We start from the raw sequence: 24203 nt of genomic DNA, 5'->3' as shown, positions 1-24203 counted from the left end.
TTTGGAACCTAACATATTCTTCCATTTAAATGAAATATCAAGGGTGACGAGGTTGCAGGATAAGCCACAAAAGCCTGTAGACCCCACGAAAGTCTGATATTAATGCAGCAGTATGATTTTGGGAAATGCATTCTCAGGTTCACCCAGGGAAGATAGGATTGTATGCTGCCTGGCCACCATCCCAACCACGAGAGACCACATCCTTCAACCTCACTGTCTGCCAACCGTCAGGGGAGTAAAGACTTCCAGCCTGCACCCAGAGTAGATGCCCAGGTCCACACCATCCCTGCACTGCTCTAACATCAAGAAAATTGCTACATGCTGTGGCTAGCATCCCACATATAAAGTAGAGGAAGATGGGCATGGATGTTAGCTCAGGGCCAGTCTTCCTCAGCTAAAAAGAGGAGGATTGGCAGCAGATGTTAGCTCAGGCTTAATCTTCCTCAAAAAAATAGAAAATGGCTACGAGGACAGGGATTCCCCTGGTGGTGGTACTGGTGGTACTGGTGGTGACGGCAGTGGTCAGCAGTAATACTGTTAAACTAATAATGCTATTGATTATGTGTTTCACATCTTTTCTAATTTAACACTTGCAATAAATCTATGAGGTATGTAAAATTATTATTACCCCCATTTTACAGATGAGAAAACCAAATTTAGAGAGGTCAAGTGATTTGGTCAAGATCACACAGCCGGTAAGTGGGGCAGCCTCTTGGCACAGGGTCCCTGGCTGCCTGTGTAAGCCGTGATCATGTGAGGTCATCCCACATGCACAGCAGCTGGAAGCTCAAGGAAGGTTGTTGTTTGTAAATTTTGTTCTGGGTTTCAATTTGATGGGCCTAATTAAAGCTTCAACAGACCTAGCTGGTGTGACGGGAGCTAGATTTAGGCTCAGTTTATAATATGATATTCTGAAATACAGAAGTAGCCTCAAAAATGAAACGGAACAGAAAAAAAAGAGTTCATGTAAAAACCACTAAGGTCCAAATGTGGTCTGTTCCTGAGTTAATGGTATTGGACCAACGTTGATTTCCCAGTTTGCCAATGACAATGTTTATGGTTATGTAAGATATTATCATTGGGAGGAGTCAAGGAAGGAGACACGGGAACTCTTTGTACTCTTTCGCAACCTCTTATGAGCCTTAAACTATTTTAGAATTTTTAAAAAATAGTAATTCTGATGGAGTACTGTAAAGGGAATAACATAGCACCAGATCCATTATCTCAATCTTTTTAAATTCTTTGTACTATGGCCACTCTCTTGATATTTTCTACACATTGATGTTTTGCAAAATGGATTTAAATTGGTGTTTAAAAATGTTTTTACATCTTTGCTTTTTTTTTTTTTTTTTGCTGAGGAAGATTCGCCCTGAGCTAACATCTATTGCCAATCTTCCTCTATTTTGTATGTGGTCGCCACCACAGCCTGGGCACGAGCAGTGTACGTCTGCACCGGGGAACTGAAGCCAGGCCGCCAAAGCAGAGCACACCAAACTTAACCACTACACCACTGGGCCACCAGGGCTGGACGGAACAGTTTTGCTTTTTGAAGTCAATGAAGAATGAGGAGACTCTGGACACAGCCTCTGAGCGGATGGGGTAGTACCTCAGATGATTGAACGTTACCATTTCACAAAGACTGAGATGTACCTTTTGAGACTGGAGTTCTGCAGAAGCCCGTGTGCCTAAGTCACAGTTGCAAAGCGAAAACAGGCTTCTGTCTCAGCCTCCCTCACACAAAGACTAACGTGGTGTCACCACTAGACCGGGTTCTGTGTCTTTAAAAACCTAAAAATGCAGCTTTCCAATAAAACGACTTGGTGGAAATAAAATCATCAGGTTCCAGACTTGCGTCTCCCTTACGATCTGCACAAGAACATTAAGAGTATGGTAGATATACCTTCAGTTCCTCCTGCATCGCCACACAGAGCCACGAGTCTAGAGTTTTTAAAGCTGCAACACAAAATCTGAAATCTTACACAAAAAAATCTTTCCATAGGAAAGCAAGTAGGACGGCCTGTGGACACAGGTTATAAGGACTAGATTTAGTCATGATTTCCCACTCTCTCGTTTTAAAAGCCTATTAAGGGGCCGGCCCAGTGGCTCTGTGGTTAAGTTCACACGTTCCACTTTAGTGACTGGGGGTTCGCGGGTTCTGATCCCGGGTGCGGACATGGCACCGCTTGTCAAGCCATGCTGTGGCAGGCGTCCCACATATAAAGTAGAGGAAGATGGGCACAGATGTTAGCTCAGGGCCAGGCTTCCTCAGCAAAAAAAGGAGGATTGGCAGCAGATGTTAGCTCAGGGCTAATCTTCCTCAAGGAAAAAAAAAGCCTATTAAGATAACAATGACAAACACTTATGTAGCATTTGGTACATGTCCAGCATCCCTTTTTTAAAGAGCTTTACATATATTAACTCATTCGTCCTCAAGACATCTCCTGTGAGATAGATAAATTACCCATGAGGAAACTGAGGCAGAGAAGTTAGGGTTTTGCCCAAGATCACACAGTTATTAACCGGCAGTGGTAAAACCGGGTTTTAGAGTGACGTGCTCCAGCCCCAGAGGCGACTACAGGACACTGCCTCACCATATATTTTCTCAGAAAAATGACACTTTATATTTTTTTCCCCTCCTTCTTTCTTTTTTTTCTTTTTCTTTTTGAGGAAGATTAGCTCTGAGCTAACATCTGCTGCCAATCTTCCTCTTTTCGCTGAGGAAGACTGGCCCTGAGCTAACATCTGTGCCCATCTTCCTCTACTTTATATGTGGGATGCCTACCACAGCATGGCTTGCCAAGCGGTGCCATGTCCGCACCCGGGATCCGAACCGGCAAACCCCGGGCCACCGAAGTGGAACGTGCGCACTTAACCACTGCACAACCGGGCTGGCCCCTCGCTTCCTTCTTAACAGCAACCAAACTGCTAGCTGAGACATCTCTGAGTCGTCCCTGATTGAAAGAGAAAATGCACAGAGGGAATCAGCCCACAGTCTGTTCTGGCCACTCATGTCCCCCCACTTTCCTTTTCATACTTACCCAGCCCCAAACACACACCAACCCTGAGCTGTAACTCCAAGCTTGACGGGCAGATTGACGAGTCCATTCAACACCAAAGCCCGGGCTCTTCATGCTGGTGGTCCCCAGATAGAGTGACCAAGTGTTAAGTTGACCTGGGACTTACCCGGTTTTCTCGTTGAAAGTTTCCTGGCTCTGGACGCCCCACAGTCCTGGCAAAGCAGCACAGTTGGGTGCTCCCTGCTCTAGAACCACCCAGAAAGCTGTGAAAAAGTTGTGATGCCTGAGGCAGCCCCCAACCCCTGTACTCCCACCCTAGAGCAATTCTGTCAGACTCTCAGGGGGGGTGAAGGGGCAGACACTGTATTTTTTTTTTTTTTTTTGAGGAAGACTAGCCCTGAGCTAACATCTGTCACCAATCCTCCTCTTTTTGCTGAGGAAGACTGGCCCTAAGCTAACACCTGTGTCCCCCTTCCTCTATTTTGTATGTGGGATGCCGCCACAGCATGGTGTGGCAAGTGGCGCATAGGTCTGCACCTGGGATCCGAACCAGTGAACCCTGGGCCACTGAAGCGGACCTCACGAACATAACCGCTGCACCGTAAGGCTGGCCACCAGACGCTACATTTTTTAAAGGCTCCCCGGGAGATTCCAGTGTGCGTCCTGGGTTGAGACGTGCTACACCAGGCATGAGCTGGGAGCTCCTAGCCTGCAGGGACTCAGCCTTATCACCATTTCCCGGACCTTCAGCTCAACCCCCGCACATTGCCACAACAAGGGTCTCGGTCCGGCTGTCCACTAGGATTACCTGGGAAGCCTTTAATAACTACTGATTCAGGAATGCAAAACGGTACAGCCACTTTGGAAAACAGTTTGGCAGTTTCTTAAAAAGTTAAACATGGGGCTGGCCTGGTGGCGTACTGGTTGGGTTCAGCGTGCTCCATTTCGGCGGCCTGGGGTTCACAGGTTCAGATCCCAGGCACGGACCTAGCACTGCTCAACAAGCCACGCTGTGGTGGCATCCCACGTAAAATAGAGGGAGATTTGTACAGATGTTAGCTCAGTGACAATTCCTCAAGCAAAAAGAGGAAGATTGGCAAAGGATGTTAGTTCAGGGCCAATCTTCCTCACCAAAAAAAAAAAAAAAAAGTTAAACGTACACCTATAATATGATCCAGTCATCCCACTCCTAAGTATTTATGCAAGAGAAATGAAATCATATGTCCACACAAGGATCTGTACATGAATGTTCCGAGCAGCTTTAGTTGTCATAAACAACTGAAAACAACCCAACTGGCCATCAACGGGTGAATGGATAAATGAATTGTGGTCTATCCACACCACGGATTCTTACTCAGCAGTAAAAAGGACTGAACTATTGATAGGTGCAACAACACGAGTGAATCTCAAAAAATAATTATACTGAGTGAAAGACATCAGATCAAAAAAATAGTCCATACTGTATGGCTCCATTTATGTAAAAGTCTAGAAAACGTAAATTAATCTAGAGTTACAGACAGCTGGTCAGTAGTTGCCTGGCAATGGAGGGCAGGGTTAAGGACAGGTGAAAGGGAAGAACTAGAAAGAGGCACAGGGAAACTTCTGGGGTGATAGGTATGCTCCTTATCTCGACTGTAGTGATTTATGGATACATACAAACATCTGAACTTATCAACGGGCACGCCTTAAATATGTGCGGCTTCCTAAATATTAATTATACCTCAACAATGCTGTTCAAAACAACACCAATAAAACTACAGATCTTCAGGCCCCATCCCAAGAGATTCAGTTTCACGGGACCCAAGGCTCAGGACTTTCTAAAGGACCCCGGGTGGTCCTACGGTGCAGTCCTGGCTGAGGACCACCGCATTAATGCCTTCCACCTGGAGTTACTCTCCCACCCACTAAACGGATTAGTAATAATAAGGAGGTGGAGGACAAGGAGTCAAAGACAAAGGAGAGATGTTAGGATGATGATATTGATGATGATAAGCAATTAAGCCCAAACGGGCTTATTAAGAGACGGCATCAGCAGAGAATAGCTCACTCCACTAGGTGGCATCTGGACATTTCTCTTTAGCACGATTTCCAGGGAAATTGAGCGGTGGGGCCACAGCTGCCGGAGGTCTGCGGTGAGAGGGAGCCCTGAGCAGACAAAGGCACCCAGGCTTGTTGGGACAGAAAGCAATCAGCAACCCGGGAAGATGTCTGCAGCAACCGATGCGCTCGCCTCAGCCTGACTCACAGGGAGAGCAAATTAGATTGTTGCAGTTTCAGTGTCTTTCGAGGTTTCAGTGCCATTTGGGGTTCGAAGAGCAGAGCTATTGATTCAGGAGCTAATTCTGGAGAGGAAGTAAATGAGGTTCCCAAGGAGAGAACCAAATGTCTTGAGTTAGAGCGCTGGGCAGAAGTCACTGTCTTTGGGACACCAACACGCAGTCTGCTCTCCCTCCACGAAGGGACGTTCCTCACATTTTTGACTTTGCTTTTCCCAGGCCATGCTGGCCTTGGGCCAGTCAGCCAAAGGACACCACAAGCAGCCCCCTCTGCTTGCTGTGACTCAAGTCCTCTTCTTCTGCTGCCCATAGCCATTGTCCCCTCTGCGGAGGTCCCTCTCCGTTCTAGTGCCCCTGCCGTTGTCTGGCCTCTGCTGTCCTGAGCCAGAGTCACCTTCCTAAGTGATCACACATCTTTGGTCAACCTTGATGGGTCAAGAATTTAGGTGGTCATAATGTGGAGAGGGGGCACATAATTTAGGCTTCGCTCTTTGTGTTTCACTGTCCCTTCCACCAGGGAACATAAAGCAAGTCCCCAAAAGATGGATCAAAATACACTGAAGAATAACAACCCACGTAGTTTTCAAATTCTCCCAAGAACCCACCAGAAACCAGGGGTCCAAATGGGCCCTCGGGTCAACAGGCCCGGAAGTAATGCATCTGCTCTGGCAGCTTAGTTGCACCAGGGCTCCCGGCCTCCAGTTAATTCTGTCACTAGGATCACTCGGCCACGCCTCTGTGCGAAAAGTACACTTAAAGCAGCTTCAGTAAAGGGACCCTGTCATTCTACGTGAATCCCAATGTAGTGCTCTCTTAGATCTGTTCCGCATACAGAGATTCCACGTGCAATTTCTTTCAAGGATTCTGCTGCCTGAAGTCAGAAGATTCGGTCCCCGTCATGCCTCCAGCCCCTCGGCTACCTTCTTCTGCTTCCGGTTTGGTTCAGTTTTCTGATATTGACTTTCTGGCTCCTCTTTCCAACCCTCTATCTTTCAGTTACTTAAAAATTACTGTTAATAAATCATAATCCATGAGCACCCGTGTATACACTGCTCAGGTAAAGAAAGGCACATCACCGTCACACTCGGAATTCCCAGGATATTCCTCCACGAACCCACTCCCTTTCCTCCCACCTGCGAGGTAAACACTACGCTGAATTGGGTGTGTATCATTCCCTTGCATTTCTTCTTCTTTTCTTTTCTTTTCTTTTTTTTTTTTTGAGGAAGATTAGCCTTGAGCTAACTGCTGCCAATCCTCCTCTTTTTGCTGAGGAAGACTGGCCCTGAGCTAACATCCGTGCCCATCTTCCTCTACTTTATATGTGGAATGCCTACCACAGCATGGCTTGCCAAGAGGTGCCATGTCTGCACCCAGAATCCAACCAGCGAACCCCGGGCCACCGAACTGGAACGTGCGCACTTAACCGCTGAGCCACCAGGCCGGCCCCTCCCTTGCATTTCTTATTCTATTTCCTACACACATTTGAACCTGTCAACAATATATTCTTAGTTCTGTATGTTTTTTAACTTTCTATCAATTGATTCCTACAGTACATAGTCTCTTAAGACAATGTTTTTGAGAGTCACGCATATTGTTGCAAGTAGCTACAATGCATTGTTGCAATGCTTTATAGCATTCCACTGTGTATCTGGTGTAATATACACAGTTTTTAAAAATCTGTTCTACTCCTGAAGACATCTGGGCTTGAAGTGTTCAGTGTTTTCTGTTATGAACAGCGCTGGGTGAAGATTCTCATATACATGTCCTGGTACACAGGGAGTGGAAGTTCTGGGTCACAGTGTAGAAACGTGTGTCAATTACTGAGATAACTCCAACCCATTTTCTAAAGGAGACGTTCCAATTTACGCTCCCATCTCACTGACTGTTTTGTTGCACTCTATCCTTGTCAGCGCTTGATATTGTCCTACTTCGTAGTTTTCACCAGTCTGGCAGATGTAAAATGGTATTTTCTGGTGGTTTTAATTTGCTCACAGTATTGGTGAAGAGGCTGAGCATATTGTCACGTGGCCACTTGTCCTTCCTCTTCCTAAAGTGCCTGTTCTGGGCTAACTCCCCAGTGAAGGGTAAGGGCACAGGTTCAGAGCCTGGCCCCCGTGGACAGAAGTCCCAGCCTTAGCGGTTAGTTTCTCAGGTACTGGGAGGACTGAGTCCAGGCCCTCCTGGCCACCTGCACCCCACGTTACTCAGTGACTCTCCCTCAAGACCACTGTCAGGGGGGTCTCTGTCTCCTGAGACCAGCTCCAGGCAAACAGGGATGCTGGGGCTCAGGACCCAGGCGCTTCAGGACCCACAATCCGGTAGAGCCCACGGGCCAGCTGCTGCCCGACGGCCAGCGCCGTGCAGCTGGCCGCTGACACCCAAGATGCTGCTTAGGACTCTCCATCGAACACCCCCGGAACTACACAAGCTCCTTCTGTTAATAGTTCATTCTCATGCATTGGATCGACAAGTTCTGAGCCAGGTGCTGGAGACAGAAAAGGGAAAACACACTCAGGCCCAGGCCCCAGCCGGGACCGGCGCGGGGAGCTCGGCCAGGGCACGGCGGGCGGGGGAGCACCTGGCACGGCGGGCGCGGGGAGCTGGGCCAGGGCACAGCGGGCGGGGGCGCACCTGGCACGGCGGGCGCGGGGAGCTGGGCCCGGGCACGGCCGGCGGGGGCGCACCTGGCACGGCGGGCGCGGGGAGCTCGGCCCGGGCACGGCCGGTGGGGGCGCACCTGGCACGCGCGCTCTGGTCACCTAGCAACGGCGCAACGCGCAACGATGGAGGCCGGCGGCAGCCGGGAGCGCGAGGCCAGGAATTACCTGGAAAAACATCAGATCATGGAGTTGCTAAAGTATCTCACCAGCGTCCTCCTCTTCATCCGGCCGGGTAAGCGTGTAGCCTGGCGCTCGGCTTTCTGTCCCACCTGCCTGCCAAGCGGTCCCCAGAAATTCCCAGGACGGCCATCCGTCCAGCCCACTCCTTGGCGGGGCCAGCGTCCCTCGGGGATGCCCCCACCTCCGTACGCACACCCTCTCTCTCCTGCCCCTCGGCGGCTGAGCCTTCTGCTGCCGGTGTGCTCTGTGCCCTTCGTTAGACACGCGCCAGGGCCCGCGGGACTCGGGCAGGTGGAGGGCTCCTGGGGGGCCGGAGAGAGGCTCCTGGGGGCGGGGGAGAGGCTCCGGTCCGGCAGCCAGGCTCCTGCCTCCATCCCTTAGTGCTGTGTGTCTGTGGGCAAGAACCTGACCTGCAGTCTCCTCTTCTGGAAAACGGGGATAATCATAGTAGCGATCTCATGGGAACTAAAGGAATAATGTGGAAATCATCCTTACGTCTCGCAAGCAACGGATGTTTCCAATGTTGTCCCTGCCCCCAGAGAGGGTTTAATCTGTTAAAAACAATTGATAGGGTGAGACAGCAGGATGTTCTTGAGGAGACAGCTTTCCCTGACACCTTACAAAATTTGATTCATGTCGTAATTTTTGTGTGGTACGTAAATTAAAAAGCCGTCTTAGGGTGAAAATGGCTTGATGTCCTTCTCCCCAGGATGCAGAATTGTAACTTGCCATCCTCCATATGGAGTGACAGCACGCAAACACACACACCTGCTCCCACTCACCCTGGTCTTCCCGATAAAGTTAGAACACAATGTTGGTCTGACCAGTATTCAGAATTTACATTGTTATTATTAGGCAAACATGCACAGCTAATCCATATAGTACGCAATGATTGTATTTCCTTTTTTGTTTGCCCTGAAGTTAATAATACTACATTTTAAACGTTTGCTTAAATTTCCTGTGTAATTATCACCAATTTGTCCATATCCCCTTTTTGTCACAAGCGTAGATCTCCTCTCGTTCATTTACGTTCATCAGGAAAACACTGCCCCAGCCCCCTAGCTCTGTCTTCCTGCTCCAGTCTGAGCTGATCGCTTAACTGCCCTGCTGTACAGTTATTACTCAGGAACTCCTCTCACTGGGAGCCTAAGAACCATCTTTGCCTCTCTTCTGTGCTTAGAGACTGTTTTATGGCACTTGGATTTCCCTTTCTTGCTTTCCCGCCTTCTTCTAGTGGCTTCCTCAGACAGTGTGCTTTGAGCAGTAAGTATTTTGAGGACTCAAGTGTGTGAAAGTGTCTTCTCTTCCACTCAAACATCTAGAGTGGATTCTGTTCTAGGTGGGAAAATATGGCCCTCAGCATTTAGAGAGCATTTCTCCGTTGTCTTCTAACTTCCGGTGTTGCTCTGAAGAAGTCTGATATCATCAGATTCTTGATCTGTATATAAGACATGTTTTTTTCTTTCTGGAAGTTTTTAGGATTGTCCTTTTATCTTATCCCTGGTGTTCTAAATGTTTATATGACTTGAAGTGGGTTTTTGTTATTTGTCTGTTTTTTTAAAAAATTCATTATGCTAGGTACTTGTGGGGTTTTTTAAATTTGTAGACTTTTTTGTCTCCCACTCCCTTCCTGGCCTTTTTCTCTCAAACTCTTTATTATGTCAGCCAATTTAGTGTAATGAGGTTTCTTTTTTTTCCTTCAACACGAAAAACTTTGACCCCATCTGACAAAAACAGAATTCTCCTGTAGAAGGTCTGGTGGGGAAAAGACAATCTAAGCAGATAAAGACAAATTCTCTGAGCAGCAGGGGATAAGGACTGAAGTCTAGGAATAGTTACACATTAGTAACATAATCTCCATCCCATAAATGATTTAAATAATTATCAATTAAAAAAATTGAGATGCTGCTACCACATGTAACAATGTGAACTCCTTGAAACATCTTTAAATTCCAAAAGGGGGGAGGAAAACCACAGGTGAGGAAACACTGAGCTAAGATAAGGGGGTGGAGAAGCTACAGAAGGGTTTGGCTGGCGTCCAGAGTTCATAGGCCATGCTTCTCAATGGTTCCCATCTGAGTCCTCCTAATGGCAGAGGAAAGGCGACTTGTAACCTTTAGCGTCCGAGACCGTCGCCTGATGCTGCATAGTAAGTTTCTTTGAAATTAGTTGTTTTATCCTAAAAGTGTATAGTTTTGCTCTTCTACAGATGTATCCATTTCTTCATATAAATGTTTCATGCTATGTTTCAGAGTATGGTCGATGCTCAGGAAGAAACACTATCTTTATCTTGGGTCTTTGGCGAGGATGTGGAGAGAAGGGAACCCTGTGCACTGTTGGTGGGAATGTAAATTGGTGCAGCCACTATGGAAAACAGTATGGAGGTTCCTTAAAAAATTAAAAATAGAACTACCCTATGATCTAGCAACTCCACTTCTGGATCTATATGCAAAGGAAATGGAAACAAGATATTGTGAGATACCTGGACTCCCATGTTCATTGCAGCATTATTCACAATAGCCAAGATATGGAAACAAGCTAATTGTCCGTCAACAGATGAATACATAAAGAAGATATGGGATATATATACAATGGGAATATTATTCAGCCATGAGAAAAAAGGAAACCCCGCCATTTGCAACAATATGGATGAACCTTGAGGACATTATGCTAAGAGAGAAAAGTCAGAGAAAGACAAACACTGCATGATCTCACTTATATGTGGAATCTAAGAAAGCCAAACTCGTAAAAACAGAGTGTAGAATGATGGTTATCAGGGGCTGGAGGGGGGCAAATAGGAGAGATGTTTAAGAGTACAAACTTGCAACTAGTAGATGAGTCCTGGAGATCTAAAGCACAGCACAGTGATTGTAGACAATACTGTATTATATAGAAACATCAGACTTGCTGACACTAGATCTTAATTATTCCCACCACAGAAGAGAAATAATTATGTGACACAATAGAAGTATTAGCTAACACTACAATGACAATCAGATTGCAACATATAAATGTATCAAATCAACACGTTGTATGCCTTAAACTTACACAATGTTACATGTCAATTACATCTCAACAAAAAAGGAAAAAGGAACCCTTACCTTTTAGAGACACACGCAAATATTTATTAATGACATACGATCGCTGGGATTTACTTCAAAATAATACAGGAAGAGGGGAACTGTACGGGGTTATGGTGAAATAAGACTGGCCACAAATTCTAACAGTTGAAGTTGGTGATGGGTTCATTATACCCTTCTGCCTACTTATATACATGTATGAAACGTTCAGTAATGCCATAAGTTTTAAAAAAAGAATTTAACAAATGTATAGAGTAAATCCTAGGATTGAAAGAAAATGATGGAACAGTAGGTGCAGCATTCCCCATCTAAGCTGCTCCCTCTTTACTTCTGTCCTCTTTTCATGACAACTGACCTGCATTATTCCTGGAAAGTGGATTGATCTTGATTTTTTTCATCTTTCACATTGCTTAAATGAAAGACAGCTTATTTATCCAAAATACTGCTTGTTTGTTAGAAATTAACTTACGCTTCCTAATCAGAAGACGATATTAATCTGACAGTCTGTTTTTATTTATACTTTATCCCTTTGTTAGCCAACCACCTTGTTTCCTACATCATGCTGTTCCTTTTTTTTCCTTCTGTTTTCAACTGTCTGCAAATTAAAATCACCTGAAAAGCTCTAAAAAAAAAAAGGCCCAGGTCTAATTGCTGGACTTTTTTATTCAAGCGCCCGGGGTAGAGCACTTATGTCTGCGATTAATTGCCCCATGTCTTACCTTTCCTGCAAGCAAGGCCTATAACCCCAGTGCCTACTACAGTACCTTGAACATAGGTATTTAATAATTGTTAAATGACTGTTTCCACTTGTGACATATTTTAATTTCAGGTCAGAAAAAATTGGAACTATTTTTTTTTTTTTTACAGAAAAACCAAGAGAGTATTTAATAGCTATATTGGAAAAACTGAGAATTGCCAAAGCAACAGGTGTGGCTTTCCCTTTCTTTATGGATCACTCGAACATCACGGCTATGTTTGACATGATGGACTCCTCGAAGAAAGGCACCATATCATTTGTGCAGTACAAAGAAGGTCAGTATCTTCTGCCAACGGAGGTCATAGCTCGTGACCATTCCATAACTCACTCTAGCTGAAAATAATTCTCACTTTGTAAATTTTCCTTTCTTCTTATTCTGACTTTTCATTCTGGCTTTCCTAGCCCTAAAAACCCTGGGTCTGTGTCCTGCGGATGAAGTTTTAAAAGATGATGGGCATGCAATAACTTTGGATAAGTTCAAGAGTGAAGTGTAAGTTTATTTTTAAGTGACTAATATTTAAATAATGTGGCATGATTTTGAAGGACAAGTAACACGTTTTAAAACAGAGGTTCCTACCTTTTGATGGAAACGTTTCATTCCCTTGAAACTTTCAGCTGACTAGAAAGTGAGGACAGAGGGCGGAGAGTGAAGCCTGGGTGAAGGGGAGGCGGGTGGGGAAGAGAAGAGGCGGGGAGGAGGAAGATGCCTGAGCCAGGAAACTCCAGAGGCGGCTTCATTCTTTCCTCAGTGGGAAACCCCAGCGATTCTCAAAGAATGAGGGAGAGGAGCCCCAATCTGCTAGAACTAACAGAAAAGCTTTGAGCTCAATACGCTAGTTGGAAAATCTCTGTATAAAACTTAGTAATAGAATTTCTCTCAACATATTTCCTCCGAATCGTTTATCACAAAGCAAATGTCTATCAATAGTATAGGTGGCATGCCAGCCTGATGATTTTAGATTTAAGATATTACAGCATGAAAAGTACTAACTAAATGCTAAATCAGAAAAAAAAAGTCACTGGAATAAAATTTGATAATGGTAGAAAGCCTCCAGCTAATCTAGCTCCATCTGTTTAAAAGTTTTGCTCTCTGAGGATTTATTAATCAAGGAGCCGTTATTTAACGTGATCCAAGGCCACGGAAAAGTGAGAAGAAAAAAGAAAGTTTAGGATTCCCATCTCATCATCAGTTACATAAATATTGAATAAAAAATGTTTAATTACATTCTCTACCCCAGGAAAAGAATGAGGCCCAGGGCTCTGGCCTGAAATGTTTCATCCAAAACAAAGGATACCACTGTCATATGGAATGGAACTAGGAAGTATTTTGAATGGAAGGACACTTGTGGAAAATGAGCGCCATCCTATTTAATTTCCAAACTAGACACGGAACTTCACTCACAACCGTGCATTCTAAAGTGATTTTTTTTTTAATTTATTTGCTGTGTTTGATTATCCACAAAAGTCTCCCTTAATTAGCATAGGAAATTGAAAGTTGGTTATAAGTTATTATCTCTACTCTTGTATTTTATTCAACAGACATATCAGCATTTTTATTTGTAAATGGAATTACTCTGAGTTTTCGCGGCTTCTGAGTCTTCTGTTTTTGTTTTCTTAGGAACAAGAGGACTCAGGAAATATGGTCAGCATTTTAATAACACCATAAGTCCAAGGAATAAATGATTCTACTGAGTTTTCAGTTGTCCAGTTTCATTAATTCAGAACTTCAGGGGCTGGCCCCATGGCCGAGTGGTTAAGTTTGTGCGCTCTGCTCCAGTGGCCCAGGGTTTCACCAGTTCGGATCCTGGGCACGGACCTAGCATGGCTCATCAAGCCACGCTGAGGTGGTGTGCCACACAGCATAATAGAACGACCTACAACCAGAATATACAACTATGGACTGGGGGCTTTGGGGAGAAGAAAAAGAAGAAAAAAAGAAGACTGGCAACAGATGTTAGCTCAGGGCCAATTTAAAAAAAAAAAACTTCATCATATAACTTGAAATCTAATTGGCTTCCTCTTTGTTAAAAAAAAAAAGATGCATTATTTTCCAGTGTTCGGCCAGTTTGTCCTCAAATTGAGTAGAATCTCCACATCTTGCTGGGCCAGTTTGTAAATCCCAACTTCATTTAACGCAGCCGTGGCAGGAGGCTGCCCCGAAGCTGACTGCAGGACATCTTTCAGGAGCAGGGCAGATCCCACGTTCAAGTTCAACACGATGCAGGCTTCTTTCACACTGTTGGGGGAGAAGAAAGGGCAAGAGCGAAATGAGGTGTCCATTATCTATCATCCATATTATTCCCTAAGAATTTCATTTGGAGACACTAACAGCTTCCCTGCACAGCCAGCCCATGTCCTCTCTCTGTAAAACCATATCAACTATTTGTGGATTTATCGTTTGGCTCTTTTAACATGTTAGGACTATGTGTGTGTAAAGAGTTTATATTTCACTAGATTACTATCATGTAATAGGATCATTGTTTTCAATGGTATCCGTTACTTCTCAAAATATAATACTTGATACTGTCTATTCAATATAGCTAAAACTTGAGGTTGACTGGGACATGGGAAAAGAGAAAACTGAGGGATAAAATGAAAGTAGCAGAAAGGCGGAACACTCAATCAAAAACACAGAAATAGACATCTTACTGAAACGAGCAAAAATAATCTTTCATTTTATAATAATTTTAAAAGGAATACTTTATAATCTCAGAGGCTCCCCAAATAATTTAAATTTTAAATCAACAATTTCTAAAAATACTTCTAAGAATTTTTCTTACATATATTAATAGTTATGTTTAAAACCAAAACTAATACTAAGAGTTTAATAAAGCATTTTCTTCAGTCCTGGCCTATTAGGTACTAAACGTATTTTTAATTTCTTCTGTTTATTGGATCTGGCAGAACTAAACTTGCTTTCATTTTCTATTTATCTCCCCAGTAATAAGCAAATAGGAGCATTAAACTAAATGCTAGAAAACAAAGCCCAACAGATAATTTGTATCCAGTTCTGAGAAACTTTTTGGGGCCATGGGTCCCATATTATTTTGGTACACAGTGAATGTTTTAAAATTCTAATTGATGCCATATTTATTCCACCAAGCACCCCAGGAACCCTAACGCTGTTAAAAAGAGCATCAGCCGCCTCTAACAATTTCACACGTCAATACGAATTGTTAAATATTGAGCTTACTGTTTAAAATAATTTTCCGGTCTCTTGCAATAGTGGGAGAACAAAGGGAAAAGGTTCCGGGTCATGTCAAACTGCAGCTGAGCAGCCCCGCCTTCATTGAAGTGATTGGCAAGAATGATCTGAAACGAAGAAGAGTTCATCCGACAGCTGCCTTTACCGCCACAGCCCGTAAACGCGGTCTACTCTTACTCACCTCCTGGTAGATGTGTACGTCCAGCTTCTCTACAAGCATTTGCCAGAAAATCTTAAATAAGGAGAAGCAAAGCTGCTGCTCCAGCTGCAGTAACCGGTCTCGCAGCGTCAGCAGCAACGGGCAGGCCGAGGTGGACAGGGACATCACTGCCTGCTCTGACTGCGACGGCAAGGACAGCCATCTGGAGAGAACGAAACAGCACTGCCTGTAGCACCGTCATTGCCACTAGAACATTTTTCATCACTTAATTTAACAAATCACGTTAAATTTGAGCAAGTGTCCTGTCCTGGGGCATTTGGAGAAGAAAACATGTACAGCTCAACATTAAAAGCGCTCTCAGAAAATAAATATAACCATATTTATACTTTAGCTCTCAATTAAATATCCTCTATTTAATGAGGATGACAGACTAAATTTGTTTTAAGTCTCAAGATTTTAATATAGCTACAATTAAAAACCAGTTAAAATATAAACTGTATTAGCCTTTAAGACATCAGCTAATTTTATGCTCTAATTTTCAGCAAAACAGGGACTAATAATACTTCCAAACTGATGATAAGGAATCTGTGTGACAGGGACTGTGCCAGGACAGACACACACTGCCTGCTCCAAAAGAGCTCCCGGTCTGGCGGAGGTCACAGAGACTGCCACAGGGCATCATGGGGTGGAAGAGACTGCCCAATGTAGGCATGCAGAGTCGGCCAGGAGCACCTTACTTTGTAAATGGGTGACAGGCTAGGCCGTTCAACCCCTTGTCATACGCCAGCTCTCTGTATATACAGACACACCTGAAGGTTAAATTATGATCAGTTTATTCCGATTAAGAATGTCTGAATATATTTTAGAAAGACTTCCATCAAAAACAGTTACAAGCTTGCACCGGGGAAGGCCAAACTCAGCCATGTCAACCCCGTGGAAATGTGCCTGCAGGTGCCATCTTCTCAGTTTCCCCAAACTGGAGTTGACAGCTGACTTGTAAGAAAATACAGAGGACTCACCTTTCTTTTTTATACAATTTTGCAGCATCTTTAACTTCTCTAAAAACATGGTCTACCTGGCGGGTCAACATGTCGTGCTTCAGACGCTCTAACAGGTTGACCATGTCATCAAAGACGGAGCTCTCCATGGCGGCCAGCTGTCCCAGCTGCAGTTTGCTGAGAGCACTGTTCTCCGCGAAGACCTCCAACGCCGCCTGCTGAAGCTGAAGAAAGAACTGGAAGCAACAGGACGTCAACACGTTTAAAGCATACAATTCACTCCAGTACAGTATACATAAGTTCACTCAGTTAAAAGCTTTTAGTGTATTCAGAGTTGTGCATCGATCACCAATTTTAGAACGTTCTCCTGACCCCAGAAAGAAACCCTGCGCTCTTCACCACCGTCTCGCCGCTCGCCCCAGCCCCAGGCAGCCACTATCTACTTTCTGTCTCTACGGGTTTGCCTGTTCTAGACACTTCATATCAACAGAGTCACACAGTTCGCGGTTCTTTGTGACTAGCTCCTTTCACTTAGTGTGTTCTCAAGGTTCCTCTCTGTTGTAACGTGTATCCGTACTTCACTTCTTTTTATTGCCAGATAGTATTTCCTTATATGGATTTGTATGTTTTACATATCCATTCATCAGTGGATAGACGTTTGGGTTGTTTCCACTTTTTGTCTATCATGAAGAACGCTGCTATGACCATTTGTGTGTAAGTTTTTGTGTGGAGGTGTATGTTCATTTCTCTTAGGTATACAGCTAAGAGTGGAATTGCTGGGCCATATGGTAATTCTATGTCTAACCCTTTGAGAACTGCTAAACTCTTTTCCACAGCACGGCGCCATCTTACATTCCCACTAGCCGTGCGTGGGGATTCAATTTCTCCATGTCCTTGCTAACAATTCCTGTGTCTTTCTTATAGCCATCCTAGTTTGTAGGAAGTGGTGTACCATTGTGGTTGGATTTGCATTTCCCTGATGGCTAACATACTTCAAGTACTCAGTTTTTCTAGACGGATTGAGAGGTGTGGGAAATCTAGCAGACATGAGTTAAGAAAATTGAAATGTCACTTTTATAGTGTATTTTAGGTAGAATTAGTATTATTCTTTCTGCCCTACAGGAAAACAATGTGGTGGATAATTAGCAAAAGATTAAATACAACCTAAATGTCCATTAATAGAGAACTGGTCTGGCCACACTAAGAGCTGTTCAGGGATGGACATGGCAGAGGCCACCGTGGTTTCTGCTCGAACTATCATGGAAGAGGGACTGTCCTTTTGAGACAGCTGATGGACTATGTGGCCTGGAGCTACTGATGGCCACACTTCCCAGAGCCTGCCTGAGAAAGAAGCCAGAAACGAACGACTTCAGAGCAGCCGGGCCTAACCCTCTCAGTTACACAAGTCCCTCACTTCCTCACGCCACCGCACTTCCCACTTAGGCCAGGAGTCGGGTTTCTATCATCCACAGTGAACAATCCCCAATTCTGCACGGCTGGACATGTGAGGCTTGGCGCAATCTGCAATGGACAGACAGCTATGAGCAGAGAATCTAAATGAATGGAAGGAGACCTCTGTCCACTCTTCCCGTTTCTAACCATGTAACACAAGAGCCTTACTGATTTTCATGTAAATTATTCACACACAGAAGGACTGTGAAGATGACTAAAGGACTTCTGATGTTAAATAGAATTTGTATCATAACAACAAACTAGCATACAGAATTCACTCATGATTTGAAGATTCTAAAATCTGACATCTCTGTTGACAGACGGACCCAGTTAATTCAGCATCAGATTAAAAATTTTCTAAGGCTAGGGACGATGGCCAATTCATCTTTGTTAACAGATTACAGCATTGAGTAAAGTAGCTAATGATGTTCCACAAATATTTCGTTCAAGCTAAAAGGCTGGCCCTGAATGAGTTTTTTATTCGATCATCTGGCACAAGAATCAAGAATGACTATTTGTTCCATACAATTGAAAAAGCTTAGCAGAGAATGGAGCCGTGTGGGGGCTGAGTCAAGTACTTAGTAAAATTAGGAACAAGACACACAAAAGTACACAGTGAATGAATGTGTTCTGATTAGGTGACTTTAGAAAGATAAATGCATGATCATTATGCTCTACATTATACTCATCTTGAAATAATTATTTTGAAATAATTATTCTGTCTTATTTTGCTTGCTCAGCAGAACGATATTATGCATGTGGATTTCAGTTAACATTTTTGTAGGAAAAAAGGCATTAAATAATTGTACTAAGTCACAGCCAAAGAGTCTAGATTAGAATAAACTGTGATCTTGTTTATCAGATTTTTATCTTGTTTATATCTGTTATTAGTATATTTATTTTCCTTTCTTATTTATTTTGGCTTATTACCCGGTATTTAAGATAAGGACTGTTTTGTTTTTTCTTTCACAGTAAAGGAATACATTTTCTTCTATACAATGCTTTAGATGTATACCATAATTTTTTTCTATATAGAACAAAATTAATTATATAATACGTTAGCAGTATACTACAGTTATCATAAATTCATAATTTAAAATACATTCTTTTCATGTTTTCTAGACTTCCTCCCTAACGGGGCCATTAAATATTTTAAGTGTCTGTGTTTGACTATAGTATTTGACTATTGCTTTTATTTTTTATTTTATTGCATTAAGATTTGACGATATACAGAAATTTTAAATTAATTTACCTTGTCCATCTTTGTGCCTCACCTGGACACACTCGAAAATTGTGTTTTCCTTAGTATACCCTGAATTTATTGCTAATCTGCAGACAATCTTTCTATTTAACTCAAACTTTTCAACTCCACTTTATCACATTGTATAAGTGTTATTTTTAAGTCTTTAGTTAAAATTACAGTTGTTTTGTTGTTTTACTTTCCTGTCCATTTTCATTCATGACACAATTATATTATGCTTTACATTTATAATGTATCATCATATTCATTATCCTCAGTATGGTTACTTTTCACCATTTAATGTATATTTCACAATTTTGTGGTCTGTTAATGCTTTCTACCATGAAACCTACGTCATGGGACACGCTGGTAAAAACCCAAGCGGACTTTGTCTCAGCTGCTGCTGATCTTAGAACAGTGATCCCTCACCGGAGGGCACCCGTCAAGGGGGTGCTGGGGCCCTTGAGATCCCTTTATTGCCTACAACATCCAAAGGAAGTAATCTACTTATCTTAAGCCTATAAAGGCTAATTAAGGTTCTTCACTTTTGGCTGGAAGTATATCTTGGAAAATCCAGTTACCAGAAGCACTGAGAACCAACATATGCCTTGGATTAATAAAAAGAGTAGGGGCCCGCCCGGTGGCGCAGCGGTTAAGTTCGCACGTTCCGCTTCAGCGGCCTGGGGTTCGCCCGTTCGGATCCGGGTGTGGACATGGCACCACTTGGCAAGCCATGCTGTGGCAGACGTCACACATATAAAGTAGAGGAAGATGGGCACGGATGTTAGCTCAGGGCCAGTCTTCCTCAGCAAAAAGAGGAGGATTGGCAGCAGTTAGCTCAGGATAATCTTCCTCAAAAAAAAAAATAAATAAATAAATAAAAATAAAAAGAGTAAAAATAAATTACTACTTAATCATTATATTTAGGCAAGCCAAATCTGTCAGCACATAGAAACTGCATGGAGAGAAGAAGGAAAAGTAAAATTCTTGGAGGTAAAAGGCCCTGCTTGGTCACTGGACCTAAGGTTTTGATCTTTATATTTATTTAACACATACCTCCCAACATAAGAAATTAGTTAACTTTTTGGATGTGATAATGGTATTGTGGTTATTTTTTAAAAAGGAGGTCTTATCTTTTATAGCTATATTTTGAAATATTTACCATGAAATATGATACCTGAGATCTGCTTCAAAATAATCAAGCGTGAGGGGTGGAGGAGAGGTGTAAAGGTTGGACTGAAACAGGCTGGCACAAGAAGCTGGTGGCAGGCTCACGGGAGTTCATTTGACTCCTCTGTTTACTGTTGTATATGTTTGAAAATAAACAAAACATTAAATAATTTTTTTAAGAAAAATAAATGTTAAAAAAACAGTTTCTATTTTTGTGATTCTTCATAATTTGTCATGTTTTGAAGGCATTCAAGAGGTATCAAATGTTTTTATTTTATTTCTGTCAAAGTCCTGCGTTTTACTGATTTTCACACCATTATTCAATCTGAGGTTTTTCTGAGATAGCAATTAGCATACATGAATATCTCCCATCTATAAAGTGTAAAGAGGAAACAGGTTCTTTCTGTAAACAACTATTTCATGAAAAAGGTTGTCTTTCTTTTCCGATGATTAAGCTATTAGGAGTATTTAACCTTTTGAGACTTAATTGAGAAAACTGTGTACTTTAATCACACTTCCTAAGTTTGGCTTGTTATTCTGCCTAAAGCATATTTTTGCTGGCTACAGATTCAACATTTCAAAGGTAAAATTATTCAAACAACTACTATGTTATTGACATAAAACCACATTAACTTACAACATTGTCTGCCCAGTCTGCTAGGACTGTTGAGATATAGTTCACAGCATTAAGGATGGCACAGTATCGGAAGCCGAGGGGCGCTCTCGTCTCCTCTTTCATCACCTGCGTTAATCGTATCCTAAAATCATCTACTAAGTCTTTCTGTAACTCCAGGAACTGCAGCTTTCGAGAAGCCGTAGGAAGGTTCTTATACCTGTCTGTGGAGAGAGTTAAGACACAGGAAGGTTTTTGGTCCTGTCCATGACAGAGTTATAGGTTACATACTTTTTGTGTTTTAGTGTTTTCCATATTTTTATCACAGTGAAGAATATGGAATTATTTACTGACTAGGCTGCAATGACACTTCTTCAGGTTACTAGACGGGCCCAAGAAATGGACACAACAGAGGACGGCGGCACTGAGAGCTCAGTGGCACCTGGAGAAACAGCAGGCCTGCAGTGGGCGATGTGGACGGCCACAGACCAACCAGGGCTGGAGGCTGCCAGGCCACCTCCGGCCAGAACATTCCTACACTTACTACTCCAATCCTTAAAGTCACTTTATTATTTGACTCTTCTGCAGTCTTTGATATATCTAGATGAAGAATATTTAAAATTTAGGTCAATCACCATGTGCTGAAGACACGTAAACGGAATGGCAAGAGCAGTCTGGTAATACAATTAAATTCCTATTTAATTGTTTTTACGTAACAATTCAGGAATTTTCCCCTCATGTATACCAATGTTTAACATCTTACTTAAATTTTTAAAAATCCAAAAGCGAGAAGATTGTGCTAGAGTTCTGCCAAAACAGATGCTGAATTTGAAGATACTATAATAACCACTTTATAATATTAATTTTGTTGAACTACTTGAAAAAGTACCATGTGAAGGGTCAGTACTTTTAAAACAAAGTTGTATCTTAAAAACCTTATACTGGGGCCAGCCCTGTGGCTGAGTGGTTAAGTGTGAGCACCCTACTTCAGCGGCTCAGGGTTTCGTTGGTTCGGATCCTGGGCATGGACATGGCACCACTCATCAGGCCATGCTGAAGCAGCATCCCATGTGCCACAACTAGAAGGACCCACAACTGAAATATACAACTATGTACTGGGGGAATTTGGGGAGAAAAAACAATCAAAAAAACAAAGAAGAAGATTGGCAACAGTTGTTAGCTCAGGTGCAAATCTTTAAAAAAAAGACACTTATACTTACCAGTTATAACCAAGAGTAGCATCATGAAAGTTTCTGCACAGTCTGGAACTTTCATCTCGTCTACATCAGTGATGTCCTTATACTGGGATATCCAGGCAGCTTCTGATGAAAGCATTGAGTCCATTTTTTGAAGAGCAACTGATAAGCAGAGAAAAGGATCATGTCAATTAAGTAGTTACACTCATTCCTAATTTTTCAACTCACAATTTTTTAGGAATGATGACTTTTCTATTAAAAATAAACAAATCTGCAACCTCCTACTAGTTGTACTATATTTAACATGCTCTATCCTAGGGTTAAACAAGATGCTTTACTTCTCCCTGCCACCCCCACCCAAAATCTTCACAATACTCATACTGACTAGGTAACTACACCCAAAATCATTCTACCAAGAGCAGAAATACTGTCTGTAAAATCTATGAAACAGTTAACTACATTCTCTACTGGCTTGAATATTCCGGTGTGGAAACATGTAAAGTGCAATTCCAAGAAAACTGAAATTTGATGGGAAGAAAAGAAAACAAGGTGACCTCTGAAGGCAATGTGGTACATGCTGACCGAGAACAATTTAGATGGCTCTAGCGTCTACCCAGAACTGGAGGAGAAAAATGCCAAAAAGTAACATACAAAAAAAGAGAGATCTCTCCCCACCCTCCGGCCACGTGAGCACTTACATTTTCTCTCCACAGTCAACCATCTCTGAAAACAGGTCTCCTCTGATAGAATGTGCATACAGTTAGCAAAAGTGCCAGGATAGCCGTGAACGCTGTGGAGCTCCCTTTCGAACAAGAGCACCTCATCCACCAAATGACAGAAGAGATTGTCATCATAGAGCAGACAAGGGATATCAGCAGCTAACTTCTCAAGAACCAGCATCACAAGGCCTCGGGAAAATTCAAGCTAGAAGACATGCATAAGCACAAGGTAACGCAGACGACAAGTTATTCGCGGACACATACAACTCCGACCGGAGTGCTTGGCACTGAGCCTCTTACCCTTGCACTGACCGCAGAGCCGACTTTGTCTAAGATGGGCTGAATCTTCTCATCCAGAAACTGAGTGTGGTTCCCAATCCACAGAAGGACCTGAGCCAAGTACCATTCAGGCTAAGGAAGGAGGTAGAACAGTTTGAATTCTTAAGTCATTCCAACTAGAAAGTTACAATTAAATGGCTCTATTTAATTGTACACACACAGCACTTGCAAAAATTAGTTGAAAATTCCTATGTGTAAGAGCACAATTCCTAGTCTGAACTTAAAACTCACGCAAGGCTTAATAATCAATGTTTCCCAATGTACTCTCAACAAATTCCAATAATGTGGCTGAAGTCAATAAACTCATAAATATCCAATGCCATATACTTAAAACCTAGCACTTGAGAAATACGTGAAATGATGAGTAGAATTACAAAGAAGTGATGGCCTTTAAATTGTTTTTTTAAAATAACAATCCAACATAATTTTTAAACATTATTTTCTTCGGCTTTTTCTTTTCAAAAGGTAAAAATTAAGAAAAAAATGTGGCTGGTCTGCATTACAAAAAATGCACAGGCCTTAAAACAGGTATAATTAGAGAAAAGGAACTGTAAGCATGAGGCATGTTAAATCATCCCGAGAGATACTTCTATAGGCCTTCAAAGTTCTGTTGGACAGGGACTCAGATACGTTTACTGAATGGTAAACGCCTGCCGTGTGCTACATGCAGGGAACGCAAAAACGAACAAGGGGCGGTCTCTAACCTCAGGGGCCGTGCAGTTTAGGCTTGACGACGAGTACTGGGACCACAGGAACCACACTCTAAAAAGGAGCCAGCGTGACTCCCAAGTTTCTCACCCCAAGTTATGACTGCCTCCCTACAGCTCTAGGTCTACGGCTGTGTCTCACTCACTACTCACTAGTTGCTTCCACTCTTCTTTCCACCAACACACCATCCAGAAAAGGAGGAGACTCACAAAGTACAAAAGAACAAGCTGAATGTAGGAACCAGAGATCCATGCCACTCTGGCCCTTCCTATGCAAACATAACTGCCTTTCCCTGCATTCTTTAAAATTCTATAAAGCCTACAGGCTCATTTCTGTATGCCACACACAATGCCGGCTGGAAGCTGGCATTTAATAACAGTTAACCCAAAACACTCACTGAACCCCTTTGCTACTTGCCCTGCATGAGATGCAG

At 42.9% G+C, this 24203-nt stretch overlaps 2 protein-coding genes across 8 annotated transcripts in view; one reads left to right on the top strand and one right to left on the bottom strand.

The window, feature by feature from the left end:
• The first annotated feature begins 7988 nt into the window (after window positions 1–7988).
• Window positions 7989–13663, top strand: EFCAB10 (EF-hand calcium binding domain 10). 2 transcript variants are annotated; one of them, XM_008541652.2, is made up of 4 exons: window positions 7989–8185; window positions 12081–12245; window positions 12373–12460; window positions 13589–13663. In XM_008541652.2, exons 1-4 carry the CDS (start codon window positions 8077–8079, stop codon window positions 13623–13625), a joined length of 399 nt encoding a protein of 132 aa, XP_008539874.1. In that variant the 5' UTR covers window positions 7989–8076; the 3' UTR covers window positions 13626–13663. The 2 variants fall into 2 exon arrangements, with proteins under 2 accessions (XP_008539874.1, XP_070473236.1); XM_070617135.1 differs by having other exon boundaries at window positions 8031–8185; window positions 13209–13663.
• The window catches only part of RINT1 (RAD50 interactor 1), a 22411-nt gene continuing 11592 nt past the window's right edge, over window positions 13385–24203 (bottom strand). For all 6 annotated transcript variants that reach the window (XM_070617129.1, XM_070617130.1, XM_070617131.1 and 3 more), the window contains 8 exons: window positions 23024–23134; window positions 22703–22928; window positions 22029–22166; window positions 20833–21032; window positions 16355–16569; window positions 15357–15537; window positions 15164–15282; window positions 13385–14206 (listed from right to left, as the gene is read on the bottom strand). In XM_070617129.1, the coding sequence (XP_070473230.1) occupies window positions 14014–14206; window positions 15164–15282; window positions 15357–15537; window positions 16355–16569; window positions 20833–21032; window positions 22029–22166; window positions 22703–22928; window positions 23024–23134 (1383 nt within the window). In that variant the 3' untranslated portion in view covers window positions 13385–14013. The remainder of the gene's footprint in view (window positions 14207–15163; window positions 15283–15356; window positions 15538–16354; window positions 16570–20832; window positions 21033–22028; window positions 22167–22702; window positions 22929–23023; window positions 23135–24203) is intronic.

This window comes from Equus przewalskii, chromosome 4 (assembly GCF_037783145.1).
Source record: "Equus przewalskii isolate Varuska chromosome 4, EquPr2, whole genome shotgun sequence".
In the NCBI taxonomy this organism is placed as follows: domain Eukaryota; kingdom Metazoa; phylum Chordata; class Mammalia; order Perissodactyla; family Equidae; genus Equus; species Equus przewalskii.
This window is presented reverse-complemented; position numbering and strand designations above follow the sequence as displayed.

Coding starts and splice junctions, on each gene's coding strand:
- EFCAB10 (XM_008541652.2), top strand. CDS start 8,077: ATGGAGGCCGGCGGCAGCCGGGAGCGCGAGGCCAGGAATTACCTGGAA. Junction 12,246..12,372: donor ATTTGTGCAGTACAAAGAAG/GTCAGTATCTTC, acceptor TGGCTTTCCTAG/CCCTAAAAACCCTGGGTCTG. Junction 12,461..13,588: donor GATAAGTTCAAGAGTGAAGT/GTAAGTTTATTT, acceptor TTGTTTTCTTAG/GAACAAGAGGACTCAGGAAA.